The 27,201-nt window shown below is 48.3% G+C and overlaps 1 protein-coding gene across 1 annotated transcript in view; it reads right to left on the minus strand.

Moving 5' to 3' along the window:
• Nucleotides 1-11,321: 11,321 nt before the first annotated feature.
• LOC121279727 (laminin subunit beta-1-like) overlaps nt 11,322-27,201 on the minus strand; it is a 228,622-nt gene continuing 212,742 nt past the window's right edge. Inside the window, exons 27-31 of the mRNA XM_041190979.1 lie at nt 26,656-26,863; nt 25,242-25,383; nt 14,838-15,014; nt 13,520-13,679; nt 11,322-11,725 (exon numbers count right to left, since the gene is read on the minus strand). Coding sequence (XP_041046913.1) covers nt 11,589-11,725; nt 13,520-13,679; nt 14,838-15,014; nt 25,242-25,383; nt 26,656-26,863 — 824 coding nt within the window. The 3' untranslated portion in view covers nt 11,322-11,588. The remainder of the gene's footprint in view (nt 11,726-13,519; nt 13,680-14,837; nt 15,015-25,241; nt 25,384-26,655; nt 26,864-27,201) is intronic.

Consider the following 27,201-nt stretch of genomic DNA (forward strand, 5'->3'; position numbering starts at 1 on the left):
CCTCCAGTTCTGGCCTCTCGCACATGCCTGATTTTAATCACCCCACCATTGGCGGCCATGCCTTCAGTTGCCTGGGTCCCAAGCTCTGGAATTCACTCCCTAAACTTCTCCATCTATCTCTCTCAGAGATGCTTCTTAAAACCTGCCTCTTTGACCAAGCTGTCTGAGTGTCTCCTATGTGGCTCAGTATCAATTTTTGTCTAATAAAATTACTGTAAAGCACTCTGGGTCATTTACCCACATGAAAGATGCTACATAAATGCAGGTTATTGTTGTTGTTGGGAGGGTTGCGGGGGTGGGAGTGGGGCGGTGGGGGGGGGCGGGGAGTGGCGGTGGGGGTGCGTGGTGCTACCAGTACTGTTAATGCATCAAAATTGGACATAATTCTTTGTAAAAATAACCTGGTGTTGTCAACATCATGAAACATCCCAAGTTGCTTTGCAGGAGCCTTAACAAACAAAATCTTCAAACCAGCAAATAAAGAGTTACTAGGACAGGAGCAATTCTGGAGCGGTGAAAATCAGGGAATGTAAAAAACCAGAATTGGAGAAGTGCAGAGATCTTGGAGCGTTGCAGTGCTGGAGGAGATACTGAGGGTGTGTGAGGCATGTTGGGCTCAGGGAAGACCTGGTGGAATTTGAAAACAAGGATGAGAAATTCATATCAAGGCATTTCTGGAGTAGGGCCAGGACAGGTCAGTGAGCACAGGGTTATTCGGTGAACGGGATTTTGTGTGAGTTAGTGTATAGGCAGTAAGACATGAAAGTTCAGTAGTACAAAGAGAGCAGGGGGGACACTGCTCCAAATGGAGCAGAACCGACATCATAATGTGTAGCAAAGCCCTTCATGGAATGAATGATTGACACCAAGCATGAGGTAAGAGAGTCATAGAACCATAGAGTTGTCAGTGCACAGAAGGAGGCCATTCAGCCCATTGATTCCTTGCCAGGTCTGTAGAGTAATCCAATCAATCCCATTGCCCGCTCTTTCCTGTAGTCCTGCAGATTTCTTTCCCACAAGCACCCATCCAATTTCCTTTTGAAATCTTTGATCATTTCCACTGTCACCACCCTTGTAGGCAGTGAGTTCCTGGTCATTACCACTCGCTATGTAAAAAAAAGTTCTTCCTCACCTGTCCCCAGTACCTCTTGCCCAAAACCTTAAACCTGGGTCCCCTAGTCTTTGTACCATCAGCCAATGGGAACAGCTTTTCTTTGTCTATTATCTAACCTATCACAATCTTGTACGCCTCTTATCAAATCTCCTCTAAATTTCCTTTGCTCCAAGGAGAACAATCCCATAGTGAGGGAGGTTAAGTCAGTCAGTTTCAGACAACTGTTGACCTTTAACCTGAGGCCATGCCATCAGAATCAAATACTGACATCCAAGTAGGCCTGGGAATCTGGGGCATGTCACAACTGAAGTATTGTTGTTTGTGGATGAGGTCACCTGCTGAGTGAGAAGCTGGGCCACACCAGAGGATAACTTCAATCTAAACACACATTTACAATTTCATCACAAAGTGGAATCAGAGAAAACCTTCTCTGTCACTGAAGCACCATTTCTCATGATCTGGAATGTGCTGCCTGAAAGGGCGATGAATCCAATTCCAGGATTGGATAAGTACTTGGAAGGGGAAAAAAAATGCCGGGCTCTGGAAAAAGAGCTTGAGAAGTGGGATTTATTGAGAAGCTATTTCATGGCATGATGGGCAGAATGGTCTTCCGTACTGTATGAGTCTATGAAAATGCTGTGAATGGTGGAAACCCAAAATAAAAACAGAAAATGCTGGAAATACTCATCAGGTCAGGAAGTAACTTTGAAGAGAGAAACAGAGTTAGCATTTCAGGTTGATTTTCTTCGTAGGAACTGTAAATGTTAGAGACATAGCAGCTTACAGACAGGTAGGGATTGGGAGGAGGCGCATGTGGAGCACACCAGCATAGAGCAGCTGGGCTAAGTGACCTGTCCCTGTGCAGTACACTGAATATACAGTGATGGGGTGCGGGGAGAAAAAGAACAAAAGGGAAGGTCTGTGATAGGGTGATGGTCAGGAGAGATTAAATGAAAAAAGGAATGATGGGGCAATGCAAAAGTGGGTAATAGGGAATAAGGAAGCAAAAAATGGGTCCAGGGAACATGTAAAAGGCAAAAGCAGAACCATTATCAGCACTTGTTTTCAGAGAAAACGGAGCATTGTTCTGAAATTATTGAAATCCTTACAATTTTTTGGACTTAATGTTGATTAAAATAATTTCAAGTCCTTTAAGACTCTTCATCCTAGGGTCTTAAAAGAAGTGTCTAGTTGATGCATTGGTTTTAATTTTCCAAAACTCGCTACGGTCAGGAAGGTCCCATTAGATTGGAAGATAGCAAATGTAACTCCAATATTCAAAAAGGGAGACAGAACGTGGGAAACTACAGATAAAAGCAAAAAACTGCAAATGCTGGAAATCCAAAACAAAAACAAAAATACCTGGAAAAACTCAGCAGGTCTGACAGCATCGGCGGAGAGGTACACAGTTAACGTTTCAAGTCCGAATGACTCCAACAGAACTAAGTAAAAATAGAAAAGAGGTGAAATATAAACTGATTTAAGGGTGGGGGGTGGTGGTGGGACAAGTAGAGCTGGATAGAGGGCCACTGATAGGTGGAGATAACCAAAATTTGTCACAGACAAAAGGACAAAGAGGTGTTGAAGCTGGTCTGTCCTTCGGTCTGTCCGCAAGTATGACCCAGACCTTCCTGTTGTTTGCCATTTAAACTCTCCACCCTGCTCCCAAGCCCACATGTCCATCCGTAGCTTGCTGCATTGTTCCAGTGAACTCAACGCAAACTGGAGGAACAGCACCTCATCTTCCGACTAGACACTTTACAGCCTTCCAGACTGAATATTGAGTTCAACAATTTTAGATCATGAATTCTCTCCTCCATCCCCACCCCCTTTCTGATTCCCCCCCCGCCTTTTTTCCAATAACTTATCCCACCAATTTCCATTATTTTTAAATGTATTTCCATCCATTGTTTTATCTCTACCTTTTAGCCTATTTCGATTTCGTCAACCCTCCCCCACTCCCCCACCCCAGGGCTATCTGTATCTTGCTTGTCCTGCTTTCTACCCTTAATTAGCACATTCCTTAGATAATATCACCACCTTCAACACCTCTTTGTCCTTTTTTCTGTGACATCTTTTGGTTATCTCCTCCTATCACTGGCCCTCTATCCAGCTCTACCTGTCCCACCCACCCACCAACCCCGCCCCCCCCCCGCCCCCACCTTAAACTAGCTTATATTTCACCTCTTTTCTATTCTGTTGAAGGGTCATTCGGACTTGAAACGTTAACTATGTTTCTCTCCACAGATGCTGTCAGGCCTGCTGAGTTTTTCCAGGTATTTTTGTTTTTGTGTGTAGTAAACTACAGGTCAGTTAGCTTAACATCTGTCATAGGGAAAATGTTAGAAGCTATTATTAAAGAAGTTATAGCAGGACATTTAGATAAGCTCAAGGTCATTAGGCAGAGTCAACATGGTTTTGTGAAAGGGAAATCATGTTTAACCAACTTATTGGAGTTCTTTGAGGAGGTAACATGTGCTGTGGATAAAGGTGGATGTGCTGCACTTAGATTTCCAGAAGACATTTGATAAGATGCCATATCAAAGGTTATTGCAAAAAATAGAAGCTCATGGTGTCGGGGGTGACGTATTGGTATGGATAGAAGATTGGCTGGCTAACAGGAAGCAGAGAGTTGGCATAAATGGGTCTTTTTCAGTTTGGCAAGATGTAACGAGTGGTGTGCCCCAGGGATCAGTGCTGGGACCTCAACTGTTAACAATTTATATAAATGATTTGGACGAAGGGATGGATGGGATGGGTGCCAAATGTGCTGATGACACAAAGATAGGTAGGAAATTAATTTCTGAAGAGGACTAAGAAGGCTACAATCAGATATAGATGGGTTAAATGAGTAGGCAAAGATCTGGCAAATGGAGTATTATGTGGGAAAATGTGAAATTGTCCATTTTGACAGGAAGAATAAAAGAGAAGCATATTATCTAAATGGTGGTTCTATGTTTCCAAAGGTTATTGAGTTGAATGATCAGCCATGATCATAATGAATGGTGGGACAAGCTCGAAGGGCTGAATGGCCTACTCATACTCCTATTTTCTATGTTTCTATGCTTCTATGCGAGAGATTGCAGAGCTCTGAGGTGCAGAGGGATCTGGGTGTCCTAGTGCATGAGTCACAAAAGGTTAGTATGCAGGTACAGCAGATAATTAGGAAAGCTAATAGAATGTTATCATTTATTGTGAGGGGAATTGAATACAAAAGTAGGGAGGTTATGCTCCAGTTGTACAGGGCACTGGTGAGATGACATCTGGAATACAGTGTACAGTATTGATCACCTTATTTCAGGAAGGATGTAAATGCATTGGAAGCAGTTCTGGGAAGGTTTACCAGACTAATACCTGGAATGAGTGGGTTGTCTTATGAGAAAAGGTTGGACAGACTAGGTTTGTATCCACTGGAGTTTAGAAGAGTAAGAGGCGACTTAACTGAAACATATAAGATCCTGAGGGGTCTTGTCAGGGTGGATGTGGAGAGGGTGTTTCCTCTTGTGGGAGAATCTAGAACTAGGGGTCACTGTTTAAAAATAAGGGGTCGCCCATTTGAAACAGAGATGAGGAGAAATGTTTTCTCTCAGAGGGTGGTGAGCCTTTGGAACTCTCTTCCTGGAAAGGTGGTGGAAGCAGAGTCTTTGAATATTTTTAAGGCAGAGGTGGATAGATTCTTGGTAAGCAAGGGGGTGATAGGTTATTGGGGGTAGGTGGGATGCAGATTCCAGGTTACTATCAGATCAGCCATGATCTTATTAAATGGCAGAGCAGGCTCGAGGGGCTGAATGGCCTAATCCTGCTCCTTGTTCGTATTATGTTTGTATAGCATTTTGGTAGCACATTTCCAAAACCTCAGGACATCCCAAAGTGCTTTACGGCCAGTGGAGTACTTTGGAAGTGTAGTCACCGTACGCTGCACTGATTTGCACCCACCTGAAAGGGCAGATGATGATTCAGTCTCTCATCTGAAAGAGCCAGCACCAACAATGCAGCATTCCCTCAGTGTTGCCACTCCAGCACTGCAACGTTCCCTTAGTGCTGAAGTGGGGCTGTCGGCCTGGATTATGGATTTAAATCTCTAGAGTAGGACTTGAGCCCACCACCTTTTGACTCCTTCTAAGCTATGGCCAACACCTTCAAATTTACTCAAGTCACTGTTGCTCAGAAGCTCCTCCTCATTCCAGACGTGACTGATTTCAGATTATTCGAAACTCAGATCACTTCCTAACTCGAGCTCCGATTTATGTGGGATCCATCCCAGGATTTTGCTCTTATCCCATGCTTTTAATTTTTGAACCCGAGGAATTCCCAACCCCTCCCCAGAGCCCAGCTCCACTCCTGCACTGAGCGGGTACAGTGTTAGGTGTTGGTCACTTGTACAGATGGAACTGTATGGGCAAAGATGATTAAAGGGCTAATCTAGGCTTGTAACATTTTAACTAACATGCTATCTTCAGAGAGAAACCTCTGCCACTAATGAAAAGCCTGAATGTAAAGATTTCTGCTTTGAGAAGCAGCCCTGGAACAGACTGGAGGTTTCACGGAATCAAAAATTGAGCAGGGACAGCAAAGTGTATAATTTTAGTAACTGTTCCCTTTATCTAACAGCTGTGTCTTTTCACTGCTTCGATCCACTACCTAAGCAGAAACACAGCAGCTTGTCTTTTATATTCACCCACAATTTGTACAACAAGGCGCCAACATAATTCAATGTTTTTGCAAAATTAATACAAACCCAGTGTCCTGTAAAACAGACCCATAATAAACCATACTAAAACCTGTAAGAGAGAGAGTTCTCAAAGCCTGGAGAGAAAAACACAATATGTTTAGGCTGTTGGACAAATCCGTTACAGGTGTTAAATTCACAGATCTGTTTCTGTCTCGAACTCACTGTTTTGGTGTAATTAGCAAAAAAGGAGTGACTGTGAGTGCAGCAATATCCAACATTAGCACATGGATCCTGCAGCGTCCATTTTACGTGTGTTAACCAGGGTATGTGGCAGACATCGTGACTGCATGCGCTCCACACTGACCACCATATTGGTTAGGGCACCTTGCAGTTGTCCAAGGACACTGGCCTGAATCAGGCCTCCAGCTCATTACAGATACAAATCGGGGGCCCAACAACTTGAAAAAGTGACATCCAGAAAAGACACTGTCAGTATTTTGGCCATTTGATTGGGGCTGAAAAGCTGCAGGGATCCCTGCTAGAGGCCAAAGTGGAGGGCAGCAGAAAGAGGGGTGGACACAGGCTTAGTTGGTTGATGAATGTCATAGAGTGACATAGGCATAGTTGGATGATGGACGTCACAGTTTGACACAGGCGTAGTTGGATGATGGACGTCACAGAGTGGTTGCGGATGAGTTACAGTGGATGTGTGAGGATGGCACAAGACAGACATGGTACCATGACAGCAGATCCCTGGCAGGAGTAGCTGCAAGCAGCAGCAACAGCAGGTGGAATAGAAGACTCATGGAAGTTAAACAGCAGCACAGACCAACTGGGCTGAATGGCCTGTTTCTCTGCTCTATAGTCTATGTAATGCCTCTTTAAGCCTCTTTACCGCATTGGGCCGTGACTAATTGCATTGCACAGGCTGCAATCATAAGTCTCTTGCATACACCAGAAAACATGCCAATCCCTGCTGACGGTGTTGCTAGTTCTGGTTGGTGTGTTCCTGGAGGACTTCATCACATAATCCCCAGCCTCCAACTGCCTCACCTGGTATAAAACTTTTAAAAAAAAGCTTTTCTCCAATACTTTTTCAACAGTAAATGTAAATGAAGATGGCACACATTTTTTTTTAAAAGTCCCTATGATTTTTCTCCTCTGTTTTTGCTCCCAGCAGTATTCTGGGGATGAACGCTTTAATTCCTGGAGTATCCAGGGCAAACCAAACAGTTGGAAACCTCTTCTGATTGCCCGCAGTCACCCCAAATTTGGATGCAATGCAGTTTCCAAGCTACAACCACTGCGATGACCTCCAGCTTTCCCCCTCCCCACACTCTGAGGTACCATGCTGACCTGCTCTCAGGCACCAAATGGTACTCACTCATTTTGGAATTTTAATGCTGCCTTGGTTAAGGGGAGAGTTAATATTCTAGGTTGTAAGGGGTTAGTAGTAAATAAGGAGAATCTCTGTGAGTGTCAGGGGCAGAGGACATGGGTTTCAGGGAATTAACAAAAGAACCAGATGGAAGACAAGAACATTTTTTAAGCAATGAGTTGTTGTGATCTGGAATGTGCTGCCTGAGAGGGCAGTGGAAGCAGATTCAATAATAACTTTCAAAAGGGAACTGGATTAACACATGCAAAGGGAAAATTTACAGGGCTATGGGGAAAGAGCAAGGGGATTGGGGCGAGTTGGGTAGATCTTCTGAAGAGTTGGCATAGGCATGTTTGGCTATTGATGTGTATTATCATCAGCAGGCCAGAGTTCAATAGTGAAGGTGTGAGGAAGAATATTCTGGAATTTCTCTTAATTACAGTTCATGATAGTGTACATGGACTGTGAAAGGAAATAAAATGGAAGAGTAAAGTCCACGACAAGGCAGAGTATAGATTGGTTCCTCATTTTTACTGATGTCCCCAGGAATCCGAACCCTTCACCTAGATCAAATTTTTCAATATCCCTCCAGAACACACACCATTCTGATTTGGAAATACATCCTAGTTCCTTCATCATCCCTGGGTCAAAATGCTGGAACTTCCTGTCTAACAGCACTGTGGGTGTACCTACACCACTCGGACTGCAGCGGCTCAAGGTGGTGGTTCTTGAGGGCAATTAGGGATGGACAATAAATGCTGACCTAGCCAGCGATGCCCTCATCCCACAGAGGAATAAAAGGATCCCTTTGTCATTAAAAAATGTTAATTAGATTATACCAAAGCCTTCAACAAAAAACAAGCATCCAGTTTCTTTATCCTTCCTCTTGTCTTGATGCCCTGAATTCCTGATTCCTGGAATTGTCTTTCTTGTTCCATACGTACAACAGGAACTGAAATCACCCCCCCCAATGTGCCATCCTCACCCCCACTCTTACCCCCACCCCCCTCCAATCTGATCCATCACTGAACTAGAGTCTACCCCAACAGTTTGACAGGTTAAGGCTCATGATCCCAGACACGATGGCCCTCCCCAGCCCCTTGGGGAAATATGTTCAGTGAAACACCTTAAATTAGTAAATAATAACGGGTAACATTGCAAATACTTAAAAATAATAATTTTATTTGTGATTTAATGCAGTTGGAACATTGCATTACACTGTCTTTCAGCAGTGTTGTGTCAAATTACAACCAAATAGTTTTATCTCCCAACTTCCTAGAAATAACGTAACAGAGCAGTATTAATTTGCAATAAATGCTATAGGATCGTCTAGAACGGCGAGATGCAGGTTGAGAAATGTAGAGTGTTGCATTCACCTGTGAATTCTCATTGAAAGGGACAGATAGGCAGCGCTGGGCACAAAAATCCTAAATAAACCGTTAAACTTCAGCTCCTCCAAAACTCTACTGCCCAACGTCCCAACCTGCATCAAGTCCACTTCACCCATGACCATGAGACCACAAGACATAGGAGCAGAAATTAGGCCATTCGGCCCATCGAGTCTGCTCCGCCTTTCAATCATGGCTGATAAGTTTCTCAACCCCATTCTCCCACTTTCTCCCTGTAACCTTTGATCCCCTTACCAATCAAGAACCTTTGTGATTAACCTTTGACCTCTGTTCCCGCTGGACCAACATTTGTTCCTGGTCTGGCGACGCCTCAATTTTAAAGCTGTCACTCTTGTTTTCAAATACCTCTACAGCCTCACCCCTCGCTACCTCTGTAATCTCCTCCAGCCCAGCAACCCTCTGCCACCTCTGAGCTCCTCCAATTCTGGGTCAGAATTTTACACTCCTTGCGATGGGGCACACCCAACCCGAACAGACATGAAATGGTGCGAGATCACGTCAGGCGAGCATCCCGATGTCATTGCGCACTCGCAAGATATTTCACATGGTGGGCAGGCGGATGCAGCAATCAGGAGCGCGCCCGCCGACAGTTAAGTGGGCAATTAAGCCCATTGGCGATGCAATGAAGAGCGATTTTACGCGGCCCGTCCACGTTCACCATTGGCGGACAGGCCGTTCTCCCAGGGCGGCTTTCACATTGTTGCTCAAACCCCGATCCAGGGCCGGGTGAAATCTACCTGGGAAATAAAATAAGAGACATCTGGGCACTGTTTGTTTTTTATGGGGTTTGCTTCCAGGCGCTTGACGGTGCTGCTTGGACATTTCTTGCAGCATCTTTGTCGGGTCCTTCATTCTGTGGAGATCTGCGGCTCCCTGGGGCAAGTCGTCTGTTCCCTGGGGAACTCAGTGGAAGCCTCACCAGCGCCTGCGGTGACATCAGCGCCCGCCCCCTTCCCGAAGCCCCCCGACCCCCACCCCGGCAGCTGGCGGTTAATTGGCCAGCCAGCGTGATTTCGCTGTCAGGGGTCGATCACGGCCAGAGGCCCATTTCCTGTCCGGTTCTGAGCTCGCCAATCGCACGCACCCAGCGAACATAAAATTCAGGCCGTGGTCACTTCAGCATCCCCAATTTCCCTCACTCCACCACTGGTGGCCATGTTGCCCTGGAGCTCTGGAATTCTCTCCCTAAACCTCTCCGCCTCTCTATCCCGCTCTCCTCCTTTAAGATGCTCCATAAAACCAACCTCCTTGACCAAGCTTTTCTCCTCTTGATGCACTCAGTGTCAGATTTTTGTTTGACAGTCACTCCTGTGATGTGCCTTGGGATGTTTTACTACTTTAAAGGTGTTATATAAGTGCAAATTGTTGTTGATGACAATGGTCAGGCAGCAGAAACAATTTGACATGTCTTTAGACAGCTCCATCAGTTCCTGACTGTGGGATTCATTGCTAATTAGTGAGGAGGCTGACTGTTTACTCTGAGCTCTGCAGTTAGTTGGTTGAAAAGGTGACGCATTAAGGTGGTCCCTGGGATACAACATTACCACACAGGGGATGGGATAGAGTATCCTCGGTCCTCTAGCCCCACTCCTTTGGAACACAGTTGCTGTCGGTATGACTCTCATCCGAGGCCGAGGATCGTCACTGGATCTCAGGCCAGAGGTGAGTGATGGTGGGAGGGGGAGCTGCGGGAGGGGGAGCTGCGGGAGGGGGAGATGAGGGAGGGGGAGATGAGGGAGGGGGAGTTGCGGGAGGGGGAGATGTGGGACGGGGAGTCAACAGCAAGGACAGGGGAGTTGCTCTGAACACACACCTGCTTCCCTCCTCTCCCCTCCCCCCTCCCCCTGTTGCCAGGCCCCTCAGTCTGGCCTTGAGTGCCTTTGATCCAAGGAGCCCCCACATGGATTTTGCTTGTCGTGTTCCAGGTGAGGCCCTTAAGTGAGCATTTATTGCTACCTAAGAGCCTTCTTGAATACAGTTGAGTGGCTTTTAGACCATTTCAAGGGGCAGCTAAGAGTCAACCACATTGCTGTGAGTCTGGAGTCACACGGGGTAGAAAGGTCACCCACGGGCCTTCCCATCCCAGACTTAATCAGGGAGCAGCCGGAAGACAGCAAGGTCCCTGCACCCCCCCCCACCAAACTCTCCACGGAAGAGGGCATTACATTCTGCTGCCTGTGACTGTCCACTGAACCAGGGCAGGGTGTGTGTGTGCTGTGTCTGTGAGTGTAGGTAGGGCTCTGGCGGGTGGGGGAGTCGGTTGGGGGTGTTGTGTGCACTAGGTGCAGAATAGGACCTGCTCCTGTGATTCCCCTTACCGCTGAAGATCTCTAACCACTCAAAATAAATAGCCGGGGGGAGGTGTTGGCACCTGCAGGACTTTACCCCAGTGTAAAAGGACGAAATGGAGACAGCGAAGCTTGCCAACTCCTGCTGAGGCAAGAACGGGAATGTGGACTCCTTCAACATATTAACAGCCCCGAAGGCAGGAGAGCAGGATTGACCAGAGTGGGGAGGAAAATGAACTGGAGAAAAAAGCTACAAAAATCAAAGAGAAATGGAACTGTGGAAACACAAATCACTTCGACATTTTGAGGCGGATTTGAAGGGAACACTGCACTCATGTTGACCCATAATTAACAGCATCAAATGCCTTCAAAATGCAGCTTAGAATATTACAGCAGCAAACTGTGTGTGACAGACACAACAAAAAAACTAAAACACAGAACCCACACGTTTCTGTCTGGATAAAGTTTTCAGCTGTAAGCTTCAAAGAAATCAGCTATGATGCCTTCTGCTGTCCAATAGCTGACTGATGTGCACTTTCACCAGCGTTAGGTTGGGGAGACAGGGAGAGGGTAGAGTCCAGCCATTCATTTCAAGAGCAGGGAGGAGGGACTGAAGCTAACGCACCACAAACAGCAGTCACAGCAGCTGCCAAATAGAAAACAGGAGCAAAAACAGACACAGAAACAGAGGACAGGAGAATTCACAGACAGGCTGCAGCAGCCCCGGTTACGAGCAGGAGCCGTAGTACTGCGACCTCTCCCGAATGTACTCCAGCAGATCTGTCACATTCCTCTCCAGTCCCTGCAGCGTGTCTAACTTTTCTGTCATCGTGCGCTTATTCTTGTTAAACTTCTTTTCCAGAGCTGTTAAAGGAAGGAGAGATATTGAAATTACTATTTCACAGGTTTTAAGGAGAAGAATGGTGCTGCATTTCTATAGCGTCTTGCACTACCTCAGGACATCCCAAGGTGCTTCACAGCCAATGAAGGAATGTTTGTATTTGTGCACAGCAAGATCCCACAAGCAGCAATGTGATAATGGCCAGATAATCTGTTTTAGCGATGTCGATTATGGGATAAATATTGGTCCAAGCTAAACTCCCCTGCTCTTCTTCAATTAGTGCTGTGTGATCTTTACATCCTCCTGAGCCAGCAGTCAGGCCTCGGTTTAATGACTCATGGGCATGAATTGCTCCCAGTGACACTAAATAAGACCTGGCAGAACAAGTGCACCTTCTTGGGCACCACTAATGTGAGAAAGAAACCTATGGTCCAATTCAAACGAAAAGATGCCAAAATAACCAGCAAAACCAGAAAGAACCTTCCCAGCTAAATGATAATGCTGTTGCAAATGTCCATTGCTCGTTGAAGGTTCAGAGGGTGCAGGTAGACACTATCCCTCTCGCGGAACTTCACACGCCACGATTGGATATGTGGCCGACTCAAACTAACGCAAAATGGCATGAGAAATCTTTGTGCGGGCACCCCGACATCATTGTGAGGTCATTGCCATATCACGCTTGGCAGGCACGTGCCGGAGTTGGACGTGTGCCTGCCGACAATTAGAGTTCCAATTAAGCCAATTAAAGCCCCAATCAGCTGGGACTTTTTGGGCCAATCGGCCAGGCAGCCTTCATGTCTTTAAATCTTGATCCAGGGTGGGATAAAAGGCCTGGAAGATGTTTGAGGGTTTTTTTTTAGCAGTATTGCTGTCAGTTGTCTGTAGTTGCCTTAGAGATAGTGCGTGGCAATTTTTGTGCGTAAATGTCCTCTGAATAAAGCTGCAGCTCCCTGAGGCAGCTCCACAGCAGTTGTCAGCCTTCAGAGAACTCGTTGTAAACCACCCGCCCGTCCGCACTCTCACTCGTCTCGGTGCCTGCCCTCTCCCCTCTCCCCGCATCCCCCCCCCCCCACCCCCCACTCCCCCCCACCACCCCAGCAGCATCCCTCAGCGCGCGTTTCACACTGGCTGGAAGTTACTTGGCTGGCCAGGCAGTGTGAAATCACAGCCGGGAGCGGACTCCACACCTGCCGATTGCGCACACGCGACAGGCACAAAGTTCAGGCCCCAGTCATGAAAAGAACTGAGAAAGATTTTTTTTTTTTTTGGGGGGACGTGTGCGTCACTGGCAAAGCTCTAGCACTTACTGCCCTTGAGAAGGCGGTGGTCAGCTCCCTTCTTGAAAGCAACGGGGTGGCTTTTAGGCCATCTCAGAGGGGCAGTTAAGAGTCAAACACATTGCTGTGGGTCTGGAGTCACATGTGGGCCAGACCGGGGAGGTAAGGAGGGCAGATTTCCTTCCCTAAAGGTCATTAGTGAACTAGATGGGTTTTTTAATGACAATCGACAATAGTTTCATGGCGATCATTATTGTGACCAGCTTTTCATTCCATATTTTATTCATTGAATTTAAATTGCCCAGCTGTCAATGGTGGGATTTGTACTCATATCCCCAGAGCATTAGTCCAGACTAGTCCAGTGACATAACCACTAACTATGCTGCTATACCATAGGATCCTTGCTCTAGGCACCTGCGCAGAACAAGCAGTTAGTGTAAGTGGTGACAGCAGGAAAAGAGTGACCCAGTCACTCACCTCGGGACAGTAAAAGGCACTATATAAACATAAGTTGCTGTTACTGTTAAGCTCACTCCGTACCGTTCAGCCTCGCCAGGCTGTTTGTTGCCTTGTTTCTCAGTTTCTCTGCATCCTCTTTGATTTTTTTCACTCTTTCATTGCCATTCTCAGTGCCATTACCCAACGAGCCAATTTTGTCTTTCAGCTCCTTGTAAAGCCTCTCCACGTTCTTCATGTCGTTCTGCACACAAGAAAAGGGCGTAAGAAGAGACTATCGTTGCAAACCTCAATTCGGGAGACCCACCGAGTCCCATCGCGGTGAGTGCTGTCTGAGCTGCTGGCGGGGGTGAGGTGGGTGTCAGCAGCACACCTGCCGTGGGGCTGTCGTTTGTCCCACCACCCCTCAGGGGTTTTGAAAACATGACCTGAGCCTCCCATTCCTCATCACTGTCATAGAGCCCTTGTTGGAAATGGCTGTGCATATACTTGGGCAGGATTGGGCTCAGCTGTGAGGCTTCCCATAGACGAATATCCCACTGACAGGCAGCAGTCACTGGGGTCAGGGGCAAGGGCTCAGAAAAACGGATGGGTGAGCTGCCCTCTCTCAGAGAGTCAATTTGTTTTCAGGAGAGAAGCGACAGCCGGCAGGATAGTGAAAACAATACATGTAACCTGGGGAAATTAGATGGGGAAGAGAGGGAGAGCTGAGAACGGCTGTGGGCCTAGATTTCAAGATGGAGGCACCTGCAGGATGAGCTGCTGTACAACTGCTCACTCTTAAGGGTCTGGAGGCCGCCCTTGAATCATTTTCTGCTCATCACAGCTTTTCTGACACAGTGACTTGAGGGCATCTCCATGTCCAGCATCGCCATGGTGACAATGCGGAGACATGTGACATGTTGACACGGTGTATTGCCCACCTCATACATGCTTGGGCAGGGCATGTGTACCTCATGTCCATTGGCATCAAAGAGGGAGGGGAAGGGTTGGCTACGTGGCACTAGCCAATGGCCCTGCCCTCACGCTGCTCAGGATTGGATGAAGGTTTACATAGGATTATTTAGGACCACGCAGGATGTGGGGCACCATTCAGCCCGACCAGTCCATGCTAGTCTTTATGCACCACTTCAACCTCCTCCCATCCTTCCACAGCTAAGTTTACCATGGTAACCCTCTATTCCCTTCTCCCTCACCTGCCTGACTAGTTTCCCCTTAAAAGTGTCAATCCTAGTCACTCCCTGTGGGAGTGAGTCCCACATTCTCACCACACTGGGGATAAAGAAGTTTCTCCTGAATTCCTGATTGGATTTCTTGGTGACCATCTCATGTCGATATCCTCTATTTAAGCACAAACCCCCTTCTGCAGGTGGTACACCTTGATGATGAGGCAAGGACTCACGTTCTGCAGTTGTTCTGTCCTGTTTTGGATGGCATTAACTTCGCTCTCCAAATCCTGCGCCTTCTTCCTGTTGGCAATGGTTTTATTTTCCAAGATCTGAACTCCAGTAGACAGGATTTTGAATCGGTCCATCAGTTCCTTCAGTCGACTCTTAATGACGTCCAGCAGCTCGTTGGCCTAAAAATATACACACGCATGCATACACGGGCAGAATGAACTGTGTTATTGCAAACAATTCTCCTTGTGATCATACCACACACTCAATCAAAAACAACAACTTGTACTTATATGGAGCCTTTATCATAGTAAAATGCCTCAAGGCACTTCACCAAGGCAACTCTGAAACAAGGTTTGACTTGGAGCCACATAGAGAGTTATGAGGTCCAAGTGACCAAAAGCTTAGTCACAGAGGTAGGTTTTACACAGTGTCTTAAAGGAGGAAAGTGAGGTGGAGGGGTCAAGAGGTTTAGGGGACAGGGAGCTGAAGGCATGGCTGCCAATGGTGGAGCGATTAAAATTGGGAATGCTAAAGAGGCGAGAATCAGAGGGGGACAGAGACTTCTGGAGGGTTGGGGTCTGGAGGGGATTACAGAGGTAAGGAGGGGTTTGAAACCAAGGATGAGGATTTTTCAAAATCGTGTTGCTGGACAGGGAGTCAGTGTGGGTCAGTGAGCACAGGGGTGACCGGTAGAAAGGACCTGGTGCAAATTAGGAAACAGGCAGGTAGCAGAGTTTCAGATGACTGAGCTGGGAAAATGACAAGGTGAGAAAATGATCCAAGCGAGTCTGGAGGTAACAATGGCAGTAATGAAGGTGATATCACGGAGGTGGAAGTAGGCGGTCTTGGTGATTGAGAGCAGATGGTGGCTCAGCTCAGGGTCAAATAGGTTGTTAACATTTTAACCTATCTAACTGAACCTCAGATGGAGAAGAATTTAGTCAGTGATTAGGAATCGAGTTTGTGGTGGGGACCAAAGTCCGTGGGTGGAATTGCCCCAGATTTGTACAAAGTGCTGTAGCAGACATGAAAAAAGACATTTTATCCGCCCTCCGCAATGTCAGGTTTTCAATGCTGGATTGTCCCCTTCCCGCCTCATTAATTATGCAGTCACAGGAAACATGCGGATCACTGGCGGGTGGCGTCTGATTGGTCCACCACACCGTTACCTCTCCACTTCCTCACACCAGGAGTCTGATTTAAAATGCAGCCACGTGCACCCTTCTCAATGCCTGCAGCCCAGGACTGCTCCGGTGAAGACATAGCCCCAAAAGCCAGGAAGATTGCAGCCCCCTGATTCAGTGACGCACCCTGGGGATGCCTCTGGACACGGTGGAGGCCCATCGCCATGTCCCCCACCCCCACTCTGGCTGTAGGACGCCCATCAGTCTCACCCCTCCGGCTTGGGAGGCAATGGCAGTGTTGGTCGGTGCCAATGCTGCACAGAAGAGGTTGGCCATCCAGTGCAGAAAGAGGATGAATGATCTCATCCATACCCCCAGGGTAAGGCACCCATCTCCTCAGTCTAAACTCACACACTCACACACCCATCACACACTCACTGGCATCTCACTCACTGCCTGCTCAAGGGACATCACCACTCACTCTCTCACACACACCCTCACATCTCCATCTGGCCTCATCTCCTCTGGAGGCTGCCTCCTCAGCCCGTCCATGGCTCCACCCAGCACACATGCACACATCCTTCTCATTTGGCGGGGCATGCGCCTCACTCACACTCCCTCCATCTGTCTTTATGCAGGACACGATTGCACACAATCACCGGGAAAGGTCCCAGACAAGGGGTGAAGTGCTGGACATCAAGGTGCTCACTCCGCTTGAGAGTCGCACATTGGAGCTGACCGGGGAGGATGTGGACCACTCCAGCAGCTACAGTGAGGTCAGTGGCGAACACTGATCCCTCTCTCAACGCTACTCTGAGTCCACTGTCCTGTGTTCAACGTGGCTATCAAGCACTAATAATCTCCACTTTCTCTCCTGGGTATATCTGTCATGTTGCCCTCAGACAACCTTGACCCCGAACCCAGCATCGAGAACACCAGGGATGAGGACCCTGGGAGCAGCACCATTAAATTCCCATCACAGCACTCAACCTCCACCCTCACCCTCCACCCTCACCCTCCACCCTCACCCTCCACCCTCCACCCTCACCCTCCACCCTCACCCTCCACCCTCCACCCTCACCCTCCACCAGCGCAGAGACACACACCTCGGTGGGACCTAAATGTAGAGCAACCTCGGGATCAATGCAGCACACAGTCTGTTCCACAGCAGGTGGGGGCAGGGACATCCTTAGTCACCAGCACTCGGAGGACTGCTGGAGGCAAGTCCGAGTCAGATGATGAGCCTCTGGACTCAATCCTCAGCCCAGTTGCTGGAACTGCAGCGACAATCACGGGAACATCAGGAAGGGATGTCTGCTGCACTCCTCAGATTGTAAGGCGCGATGGAGGAGTACGTCCGTCTTCAGGATGAGGTGATAGCGCCAGCATCGCAACGCACCGAGGTCAACACTGGCAGGATGGCAGCCGCCATGGAGACCTTGGTACAGGATGTTGTTCCTGCACTGCTGCGCGGGCTGAACCCCGTCGCTGGTGCCATGGTTGGTCTCCAACACTTTGTACATGAGAGGGGTGCTGGGCAACTCGATCTCAGTCCAGCTACCTCTTCTCCTCAAGGCGTCAGCCTGGGGTCCTCGGACACCCACAGGGAGGAGGATCAGCAGGTGTACCCTCCGGGACCATCCACCCAGGTGTCTCTGGGAGTGACCGGCCCATCCAAACCCCCTCTTCCTGTGACCCCAGCAGCTCCAGCCCCACAGGCCGAGGAGGGTGTCACTGCCGCACAGCAGGACCCCGAAACCAGGCCGGAGCCCTCCAGGTCTCGGACCTCCAGAGGACGCCCGCCAAGGTCATCACAGACAGGGGGTCACAGTCAGCAGGCTGCCCCCACCTCCACTGTGGATGTCCGGGGAACACCAAGACGTAGCCTGGGCACAGTCTGAGCATGGGTGTTAATTACTTGTCCATAATGTTCACTATTGTAAATAAACTCCCAAGAATGTCTCCCTGCCTGTGGCTCCTTGTTCTGACGAGCAGTGTTCCTGTCACTCAGATGTGAAACCTTTCTGCACAAGATAAAGGCAGGTGTCTCAGTCCAGGGCCTCTTCCCTGTGTCTGTGCAGCCTTCAGACCAAAGTGATGGTCCAGCCTCACACTCCCTGGACACATTACTGATGTTCTGCACCTCGGTGGTGCTGGTCATTGCTGCCAGAATGTAGTGGGCAGGAGTCACAGAGTTCCCTCATTCTCTCTGTGCGCTCTCAGCGCCTTTAAGGTGGGGCTGGCCCCCATCTCTTCAGCATCTGTGACCAGTCATGCTGTGCTCCTGAAGGGCTCAGGTGCTGAAGGCTGGCAAAAGCTCAGGGGCATTTAAAGTTTCACAGCTGCGTCTCCACGATATGATCCTGATCACAGAGCGCAAGTGAGCTGCCCTCAGCCAGACAGAGGCCAACATTCACAGAGGCTGTGAAGATCTATGGAGTGTCCTCACTGCACATTGTCATCATCATCCTCCTGGAATCTAGCGACTATTAGCATCTCCATCACATGAGCCTGAACACTGAGGGGATGTGTGCTGCCATCAGCCACACAGGAGTCAAACATTCACAGATGCAAGGTGAGGATGTCAGGACTGTCCTCACTGAATCTCGTCATCATCTTCCCTGAAACTTGTGGCTATGAGGGCCTCCCGAGTGCATCGGCCTCGTTTGGCCAATGCGATGGCCTCATGGCCAGCATCCTCGTCTTCGAGGACATCTTCACCCTCATCCCCTTTGACATTCTCCTTATTGGAGGATACATGTAGCTCTTCCTCCTCCTCAGCCAGGTCCTCCCCCTTTGCAGCGTCAGGTTGTGGAGCGTGTAGCAAGCCACGATAATGTGCGACACCCTCTGTGGACTGGATTGCAGGCTCCACTGGACCTGTCGAGGCACCGGAACCTCACTTGCAAAATGCCAATCGTTTGCTCCACCAAAGTCCGGGTCGCGGCATGAGCCTTGTTAAACCGTCGCTCTGGTGCAGTCTGAGGCTGCTACATGGGTGTCATTAAGCACGGCCTCTGCAGGTAGCCTTCTCTGTGGACCCTGGAAGATGTCAGGGATCTGAGACCTGCTAAGGGTGAAGGAGTCATGGACACTCCCTGGGAATCCTGTGCAAACCTGCAGGATATGTGTGTGGTGGTCGCACATCAGCTGAACATTCAGCAAGTGGATGCCCTCGTGGTTGATGTAGTTAACCGCTTGTTGTCACAGAGATGTAAACATTACGTGAGGGCAGTCAATGGCACCCTGCACCTGTGGGAAACCTGAGATCTGCGCAAATCCCAGTGCTTTTGCTTCCTGGCTTTCCTGATCCCGGGCGAAATGCACAAAGTTCTGTGCCTTTGCAAAGACGGCAGCCACAGCCTTTAGGATACTATTGAGGGTGGAGGCTTGTGAGATCCCACATCGGTCACCTGTGGAGCCCTGGAAGGAGCCACTGGAGTAAAAATTGAGCACTGCAGTCACTTTCACGGCCACTGGCAGTTAAGGAAAGCATCAAACTTAAGGAAAAAGAGGAGGTAACAAATAGGTTAGACAAAGGAGAGCCAATGGATGTTATCTACTTGGACTTTCAGAAGGCCTTTGACAAGGTGCCGCACAGGAGGCTGCTCAGTGAGATAAGAGCCCATGTGTTAGAGGCAAGGTGCTAGCATGGATAGAAGATTGGCTGTCTGCCAGGAGGCAGAGAGTGGGGATAAGGGGGTCCTTCTCAGGATGGCAGCCAGTGACTAATGGAGTTCCGCAGGGGTCAGTGTTGGGACCACAACTTTTCACTTTATACATTAATGATCTAGATGATGGAACTGAGGGCATCCTGGCTAAGTTTGCAGATGATACAAAGATAGGTGGAGGGACAGGTAGTATTGAGGAGGCGGGGTGATTGCAGAAGGATTTGGACAGGTTAGGAGAATGGGCAAAGAAGTGGCAGATGGAATACAACGTGGGGAAGTATGAGGTCATGCACTTTGGTAGGAAGAATAGAGGCATAGACTATTTTCTAAATGGGGAGAGAATTCAGAAATCTGGAGTGCAAAGGGACCTGGGAGTCCTAGTCTAGGATTCTCTTAAGGTTAACTTGCAGGTTGAGTCGGTAGTTAGGAAGGCAAATGCAATGTTGGCATTTATTTTGAGAGGACTTGAATATAAAAGCAGGGATCTGCTGCTGAGGCTTTATAAGGCTCTGGTCAGACCACATTTAGAATATTGTGAGCAATTTTGGGCCCCTTATCTCAGGAAGGATGTTCTGGCCCTGGAGAGGGTCCAGAGGAGGTTCACGAGAACAATCCCAGGAATGAAAGGCTTAACATATGAGGAACGTTTGAGGATTCTGGGTCTATACTCGATAGAGTTTAGAAGGATGAGGGGGGATTTGATTGAAACTTATAGAATACTGAAAGGTCTGGATAGAGTGGATATGGGGCAGATGTTTCCATTAGTAGGAGAGACTAGGACCCGAGGGCACAGCCTCAGAGTATGGGAAGACATTTTAGAACAGAGATGAGGAGAAACTTCTTTAGCCAGAGAGTGGTGAATCTATGGAATTCATTGCCACAGAAGGCTGTGGAGGCCAGGTCATTGAGTGTATTTAAGACTGAGATAGATAGGTTCTTGAATGATAAGGGGATCAAAGGTTATGGGGAGAAGGCGGGAGAATGGGGTTGAGAAACTTATCAGCCATGATTGAATGGCGGAGCAGACTTGATGGGCCGAATGGCCTAATTTCTGCTCCTATGTCTTATGCAAGAAGCATATAACTGAGCAAAGGTGAAAGGCAGGACAGATGATTGGTCAGAATATAAAGAACGGCAGAGAATGACTATTAGGTTAAGGCAAAATACTGCGGATGCTGGAAATCTGAAACAAATACAAAAACAAAAAATGCTGGAAAAACTCAGCAGGTCTGACAGCACCTGTGGAGAGAAAGACAGAGTTAATGTTTTGAGTCTGTATGACTCTTCTTCAGACTAAAAGATTAATCAGGAGTAAGAAGTTAGAGTATGAGAGGAAACTAACTAGAAATGTAAAAATGGATAGCAAGTATTTCTACAGGTATTTAAAAAGGAAATGAGAAGTAAAGTGAGTGTTGGTCCTCTAGAGAGTGACAGTGGGGAGTTAATAGTAGATAATAAGGAAATGGCAGAAGAAATGAACAAATATTTTGCTTGTGTCTTCATTATAGAGGATACAAAAGACATTCCAGTAATAGCTGTAAATCAGAAATCGAAGTGAGAGAGGAACTTGGTGAAATTGAAATCACCAGGGAAATGGTCCTGAGCAAACTGATGGAGCTGTGGGCTGGCAAGTCTCCAGGTCCCAATGGACTACAGCCTAGGGTCTTAAAAGAGGTGGCTAATGAGGTAGTCAATGCGCTGGTGCCAATTTTCCAAAAATGCCTTAATTCTGGAAAGGTTCCATCAGACTGGAAAGTAACAAATACAACACTTCTATTCAAGAAGGGAGGGAGGCAGAGAACAGGAAGTTATGGGCCAGTTAACTTGACATCTGTTGTGGGGAAGGAGTTAGAATCGATCATTAAGGAGGTTATAGCTGGGCACTGATAGAAACTCAAGGTAAGATGCCGCATCAAAGGTAATTGCAGAAAATAAAAGTGCATGGTGTAGGGGGTAACATATTGGCATGGATAGAAGATTGGCTGGATAACAGGAAACAGAGAATATACATAAATGAGTCTTTTTCTGATTTGCAGGATGTGACAAGTGGAGTCCCACAGGGGTCTGTACTGGGGCCTCAACTTTTTGCAATTGATATCAATGACTTAGATGAGGAGAGTGAAGGCATGGTAGCTAAATTTGTAGATTACACAAAGATAGGTAGGAAAGTATGTTGTGAAGAGGACATAAGGAGATTGTAGGCTGACATAGATAGGTTGAGTGAGTGGGCAAAAGTCTGGCAAATGGAGTTTAATGTACGAAAATGAGAAGTTGTTCACTTTTGCAGGAAGAATAAAAGAGCAGATTATTACTTAAATAGAGAATGGCTGCATGATTCTGAGGTGCAGAGGGATCTAGGTGTTCTAGTACATGAGTCACAAAAAGTTAGTATGCAGGTACAGCAAGTAATTAAGAAGGCTAATGGAATACTATCCTTTATTACAAGAGGGATTGAACATAAAACTAAGGATGCAATGCTTCAGTTATACAGGGCATTGGTGAGACCACACCTCAAATACTGTGTGCAGTTTTGGTCTCCTTATTTAAGGAAGGATGTAAATGTGTTGGAGATGGTTCAGAGGAGGTTTACTAGATTGATACCTGGAATGAGTGGATTGTCTTATGAGGAAAGGTTGGACAGACTGGGCTTGTCTCCACTGGAGTTTAGAAGAGTGAGGGGTGATTTGATTGAAGTTTACAAGATCCTGAACGGCCTTGACAAGGTGGATGTGGAAAGGATGTTTCCTCTTGTGGGTGAGTCCAGAACTAGGGGTCACTGTCTTAAAATTAGGGGTCACCCTTTTAGGACAGAGATGAGGGGAATTTTTTTCTCTCAGAGGGTTATGTGACTTTGGAATTCTGTGCCTCAGAAGGTGGTGGAGGCGGGGTCATTGAATATTTTTAAGGCTGAGGTAGATAGATTCTTGTTGGGCAAGCGAATCACAGGTAATCGGGGCTAGATGGGAATGTCAAATTCAAAACACAAACAGATCAGTCATGATCTCATTGAATGGTAGAGCAGGCTTGAGGGGCTGATTGGCCTACTCCTGCTCTTATTTCATATGCCCATGTCCCCGTGGTGCCAAACCCTGCAGTAAGTGGCATATGTGACTGACCAGTTCCCTAGACATGTGCAGTCTTCAGTGACTCTGGCTCTCGGTCATCTGCAGGAATGACAAATGCCGTCAAGTGACCCTGGGTTTAGCGAAGCACCTACGAGTGACGGCTGTCTGCGGATCTTCAGCTGCGTGCACAGCAGGCCCTGCTGCACCTTCATCTTGAGCAAGGTGCTTCTCCCTTTGCCAAGCCAGATGCCTCCATCACTCTCTTCTTCTTCTTCTCTACTCCCTGTCAGCCATGAGGCATACCGCTAAATCACCAGGCTCCATGATCCAGATATTCTCCACCCGCAGGATCAAAGAGGGAGATGAGTGGGTTAGCATATGTGTCCCAAGAAGCTCTCTTGGTTAAGTCTGAAGGTCTCTTCAGGAGTATGCAGGAGAGTGTTGGCCACCACTTGGATGGCCAGTGTTTACTGCACTTCGTAGCTGTCTGAAACCCCACCACCTCCACTTGACCGATTGGCGGCAGCTTCGGCCACTGGACTACATGCTGTGCTCTCAGCTCAGGCACAGGCATTCTCCTAACCCGCACTGTAAGGCTGCACTGTTAGCTTGAACCATGATGGATATTGGTCCAAACCTGAATAAAGACATTGCGAGGGGCTGTGAGCATCTCCACCAGTGACTGCTCCTTGGCCCCTTTCACAAGGGGATTGTACAACCTACCCAGTCGGCCAATTGTTCTGCTGCCCCCTAAAACACACATTAATTTGCAGTCTGCACTCAATGGGTGAAAGGTTCTGGAGCATTTGGTGGCACTTTCATGCTTTTACATTACTTGAGTGGGCAGAAAAGTTTCAGAGGCTCCGACTCCAAGCCTGTCAATGGAGCTGCAGCTGAACAGTCTCAGCTGCAGAAGAATGCTCACTTTTGACAAGGTTTTCCAAGTGTGTGGCCGCTTCCCTCACCCACCACCTCCCCATAACTACCCCCCACCCCGACACGTGCTTGTGTACTTCCTTCAGTCTGTTATGCTTTGCCCCTGCCTCCCCTCAGGCCTGACCCACACTGGAGCCCTTACCTTGGCACTGCACTCAATGCCAGCCGGGAAAAAGTGACTTGCCTGTGACCCCCAGAATGTGTGGCGCCTCCTCCTCGATGTCCTACAGGCGATGCTCGCAAACACTGTGCAAGGTTGTGTGCACTCACCTCCAAGTTCCCCTCAAAGTTCAGCTCACCAGGCGCAAGCCTTTTAAAGGCAGTTGTGAAGGACGGTGTGACGATGTGTCAGCGTGGACGGTAAATTTGACATGGGGGGATGGTTCCGGTGAGCTGGGATTATAATGAGATGCTAAGGTATTGAAATTAGGTTCCTGACGTGAGGCTGTGGGAAATGCGACCAGTCATTGACGGGTGGAGTGGACGATCGCAAACTGGTTTTACAACAAAGTCAAATCGATTTTTGGCTTTCTCAGCCACCATGATGCCTGCTGCCAATGGGGCCGGTTAATTCCACTCAGTGGCTTCCCAAGAATTCAGTGGTTTAGAGCCACAGTTGGCGAACATAGTAAATCTCTGCTTCTTGACCCAGTTCACCATACAAACCTCAAGAGGCCAGAGCCATCTTTACCTGAATTTCACATTGACCGGGGAAATGTAGAGAATATAAACTGCTACAGGAGCCCGGGGGATAGTGATGACACAATGATAACATTTCATGTGATCTGGAAGTCAGAAATCCCCAAGACGAGGAGCGTGTTCCAACATTTTAAAAGAAATGAGGGAATAACTAAAATACACTGGGGAGGCTGCTCAACAATAATTCAGAAGCAAGGCACAGAAGTTATAATATAGAAACACACCATTTAGCCTGTCCAGTCTGTGTCAGCCTTTACCCTCCACAAGAGCAAACAGTCCCAATCACATCTATCCAACCTCGATCACATTTCCCTCTGACCCTCCATCCAATTCCCAATGTCGACACAGTTTCTGCCTCAAACACTAACCCTGGGAGTGTTTACGAACTGTAACTTCTGTCAATATGTGATATTCCACTGGTAAAACCTTGCAACTCCTCGTTGTTAATTTAGTTTCTATTCATTCATGGGGTGCAGACATCACTGGTAAGAAAACCATTTATTGCCTATCCTTTGTTGCCCTGTTTTGATGCAATAGAACAGTTTGCTGGGTCAAATCAGAGTCAACAGAAAATATTGGTAAAACTCAGCAGGTCTGGCAGCATCTGTGGAGAGAGAAAAAGAGTTGGCATTTCAGGTCAAGGACCTTCGTTCAGAGCTCAGGCAATCATGATGTTGTGGGGACTGGACTGACACAGATCCAGACTGGGTCAGGACATCAGGTTTCCTACCCTGGAGAAGGCCAGTGAAATATTTGGGTTTTTACGACAGTCCAACAGCTTCATGGTCACCTTTACTGATCCGGATTTGTTCTAAACAGACACCCTCAAACACCTGTTCCCCAGATTATTGGGCCAGTCAGAACAATTTTACACTGCTGTACCCCAATCCCTGGAACAGAAAGACAGATACCTTCCCAATAGAATCCTCAGCAGTTGATGTGATATTTTTGGCCTTTTGCAGGGATTTCTCAACGACATCCAGTTTGGATTTGACAGCGTCAATGCTGCGCTTTGCCTCAGCTACATTACCTTTCACCTCAGTGGCTCGATTCCTGAAAAACACAAAAAGGATCCAATTCAACAATGAAACACACAAACCCTTAAACTCTAACAAACAAAACCCTGAGAGAAACCCTCAAACTCAAACACACAGATGATCAAACTGAAACATGCAAAGACTCAAACTCCTCTTAATCAAAACACAAAGACATGTCTTCCAGAAACTTATGCAGCTGTGGCTTCTGACAATGCAGGACACTCTGGGTTGAAGTGAGGAATTGGGGCAAGAGAACAAGAGGAGGAGTGGAGGCAGGGGGTGGGGTGAGGGGGCGGGGTGAGGGGGGGCGGGGTGAGGGGGCAGGGTGAGGGGGCAAGATGAGGGTGCGGGGTGAGGGAGCTGGAGGAGGGTGTGTCAGGAGGGAGCTGGGGGAGGGTGTGGCAGGAGGGAGCTGGGTGAGGGTGCGGAGGGAGGGAACTTGGGGAGGGTGCAGAAGGAGGGAGCTGGGGGAGGGTGCAGAGGGAGGGAGCTGGGTGAGGGTGCGGAGGGAGGGAACTTGGGGAGGGTGCAGAGGGAGGGAGCTGGGGGAGGGTGCAGAGGGAGGGAGCTGGGGGAGGGTGCGGAGGGAGGGAGCTGGGGGAGGGTGTGGCAGGAGGGAGCTGGGTGAGGGTGCGAAGGGAGGGAGCTGGGGTGGGTGTGGAGGGAGGGAGCTGGGGGAGGGTTTGGGGGGAGGGAGCTGGGGTGGGTGTGGAGGGAGGGAGCTGGATGAGGGTGTGGTAGGAGGGAGCTAGGTGAAGAGAGTTGGGGGATGGTGCTGTGGGGGGAGTTGGGTAAGGATGCGGTAATTGGGCTTTAAAGGAAATGGGAGGAGTTATTTTCATGGAAGATTTCAGATGTCACTGCTCTTTGCTGTCTTCTCCGAGTTTATTTCTACACATGAGTACCAGCAGGCAATTCAAACACGACAGGTATCACTACGCTCTGAATTCTCTCCCCAGCCAAATTCCAGGGGTTACTGCACCTTGATCAGGAGCTAATTTTCCCTCCTCTTTAATACTTGCTCCCATTTCCTTCCTCACTCTTCCCTCTCCTCCACCTCTCCCCCCATATCTCCATTCTTCTCTCCATCATGTCCTATGTGTTTGTGTGCCCTCCCTCCCCATCTGCCTATTTCTCTCCCTCCCCACTGTTTTCCCTTCCCTCTCTGTCCATCCACTTCTCCCTTGATCATACCCCTATTCCACTCCCCCTACCAGTCTCTCCCCGCTTCCCCTCCCATGGCAACCCCACCCCCTCCCCCCACCCCCAATGTTACACAAACACTAACTTCACTTTCTCCGCCTGTTTCGCCAGTTGCTGAGCGAGCTGCAGATTCCGGGCTGTGTCGTTGAGGATTGTGTCGACATCCTTGACACGCCCCATGGTGTCTTTAATTTCCTGCACAATCTTCCGAATGTCCAGCGAGCTGACAGGGAAGGAGATGTTCAGGACCAGGTTGGCGAGCAGGTCGATGCTTTCTGGGTCCGCACCTTCCTCTGGAATACAATCCCCCAGAATCAACATTCAGTCAGGATGAACCTCCTAAACAGCTCTCCCCTGGCATTGCTCATCGCAGCCAGCTGGGTTCAATACAATGTACATGTAGTATTGTGCAGCTAAGCAGAGTCAATTCAAAGCTGCGTAGGTCCTTTAATGTCAGAAACTGAGGAGCCACATTTGTGGATCTTGGGCAAGGAGTAGAAGTGGGCACTTTGATGTTGGGGAACTATGAGGTTCGAGGCAGTGGAGGGAAGGTCTCCAGAGGGGATGAGGTCAGTGACAATCCTGGAAACAATGGCTTGATGTTCAATGGTTGGGTCATGGTCCAGGTGCA

Source organism: Carcharodon carcharias, chromosome 7 (genome assembly GCF_017639515.1).
Source record: "Carcharodon carcharias isolate sCarCar2 chromosome 7, sCarCar2.pri, whole genome shotgun sequence".
Classification (NCBI taxonomy): Eukaryota; Metazoa; Chordata; class Chondrichthyes; order Lamniformes; family Lamnidae; genus Carcharodon; species Carcharodon carcharias.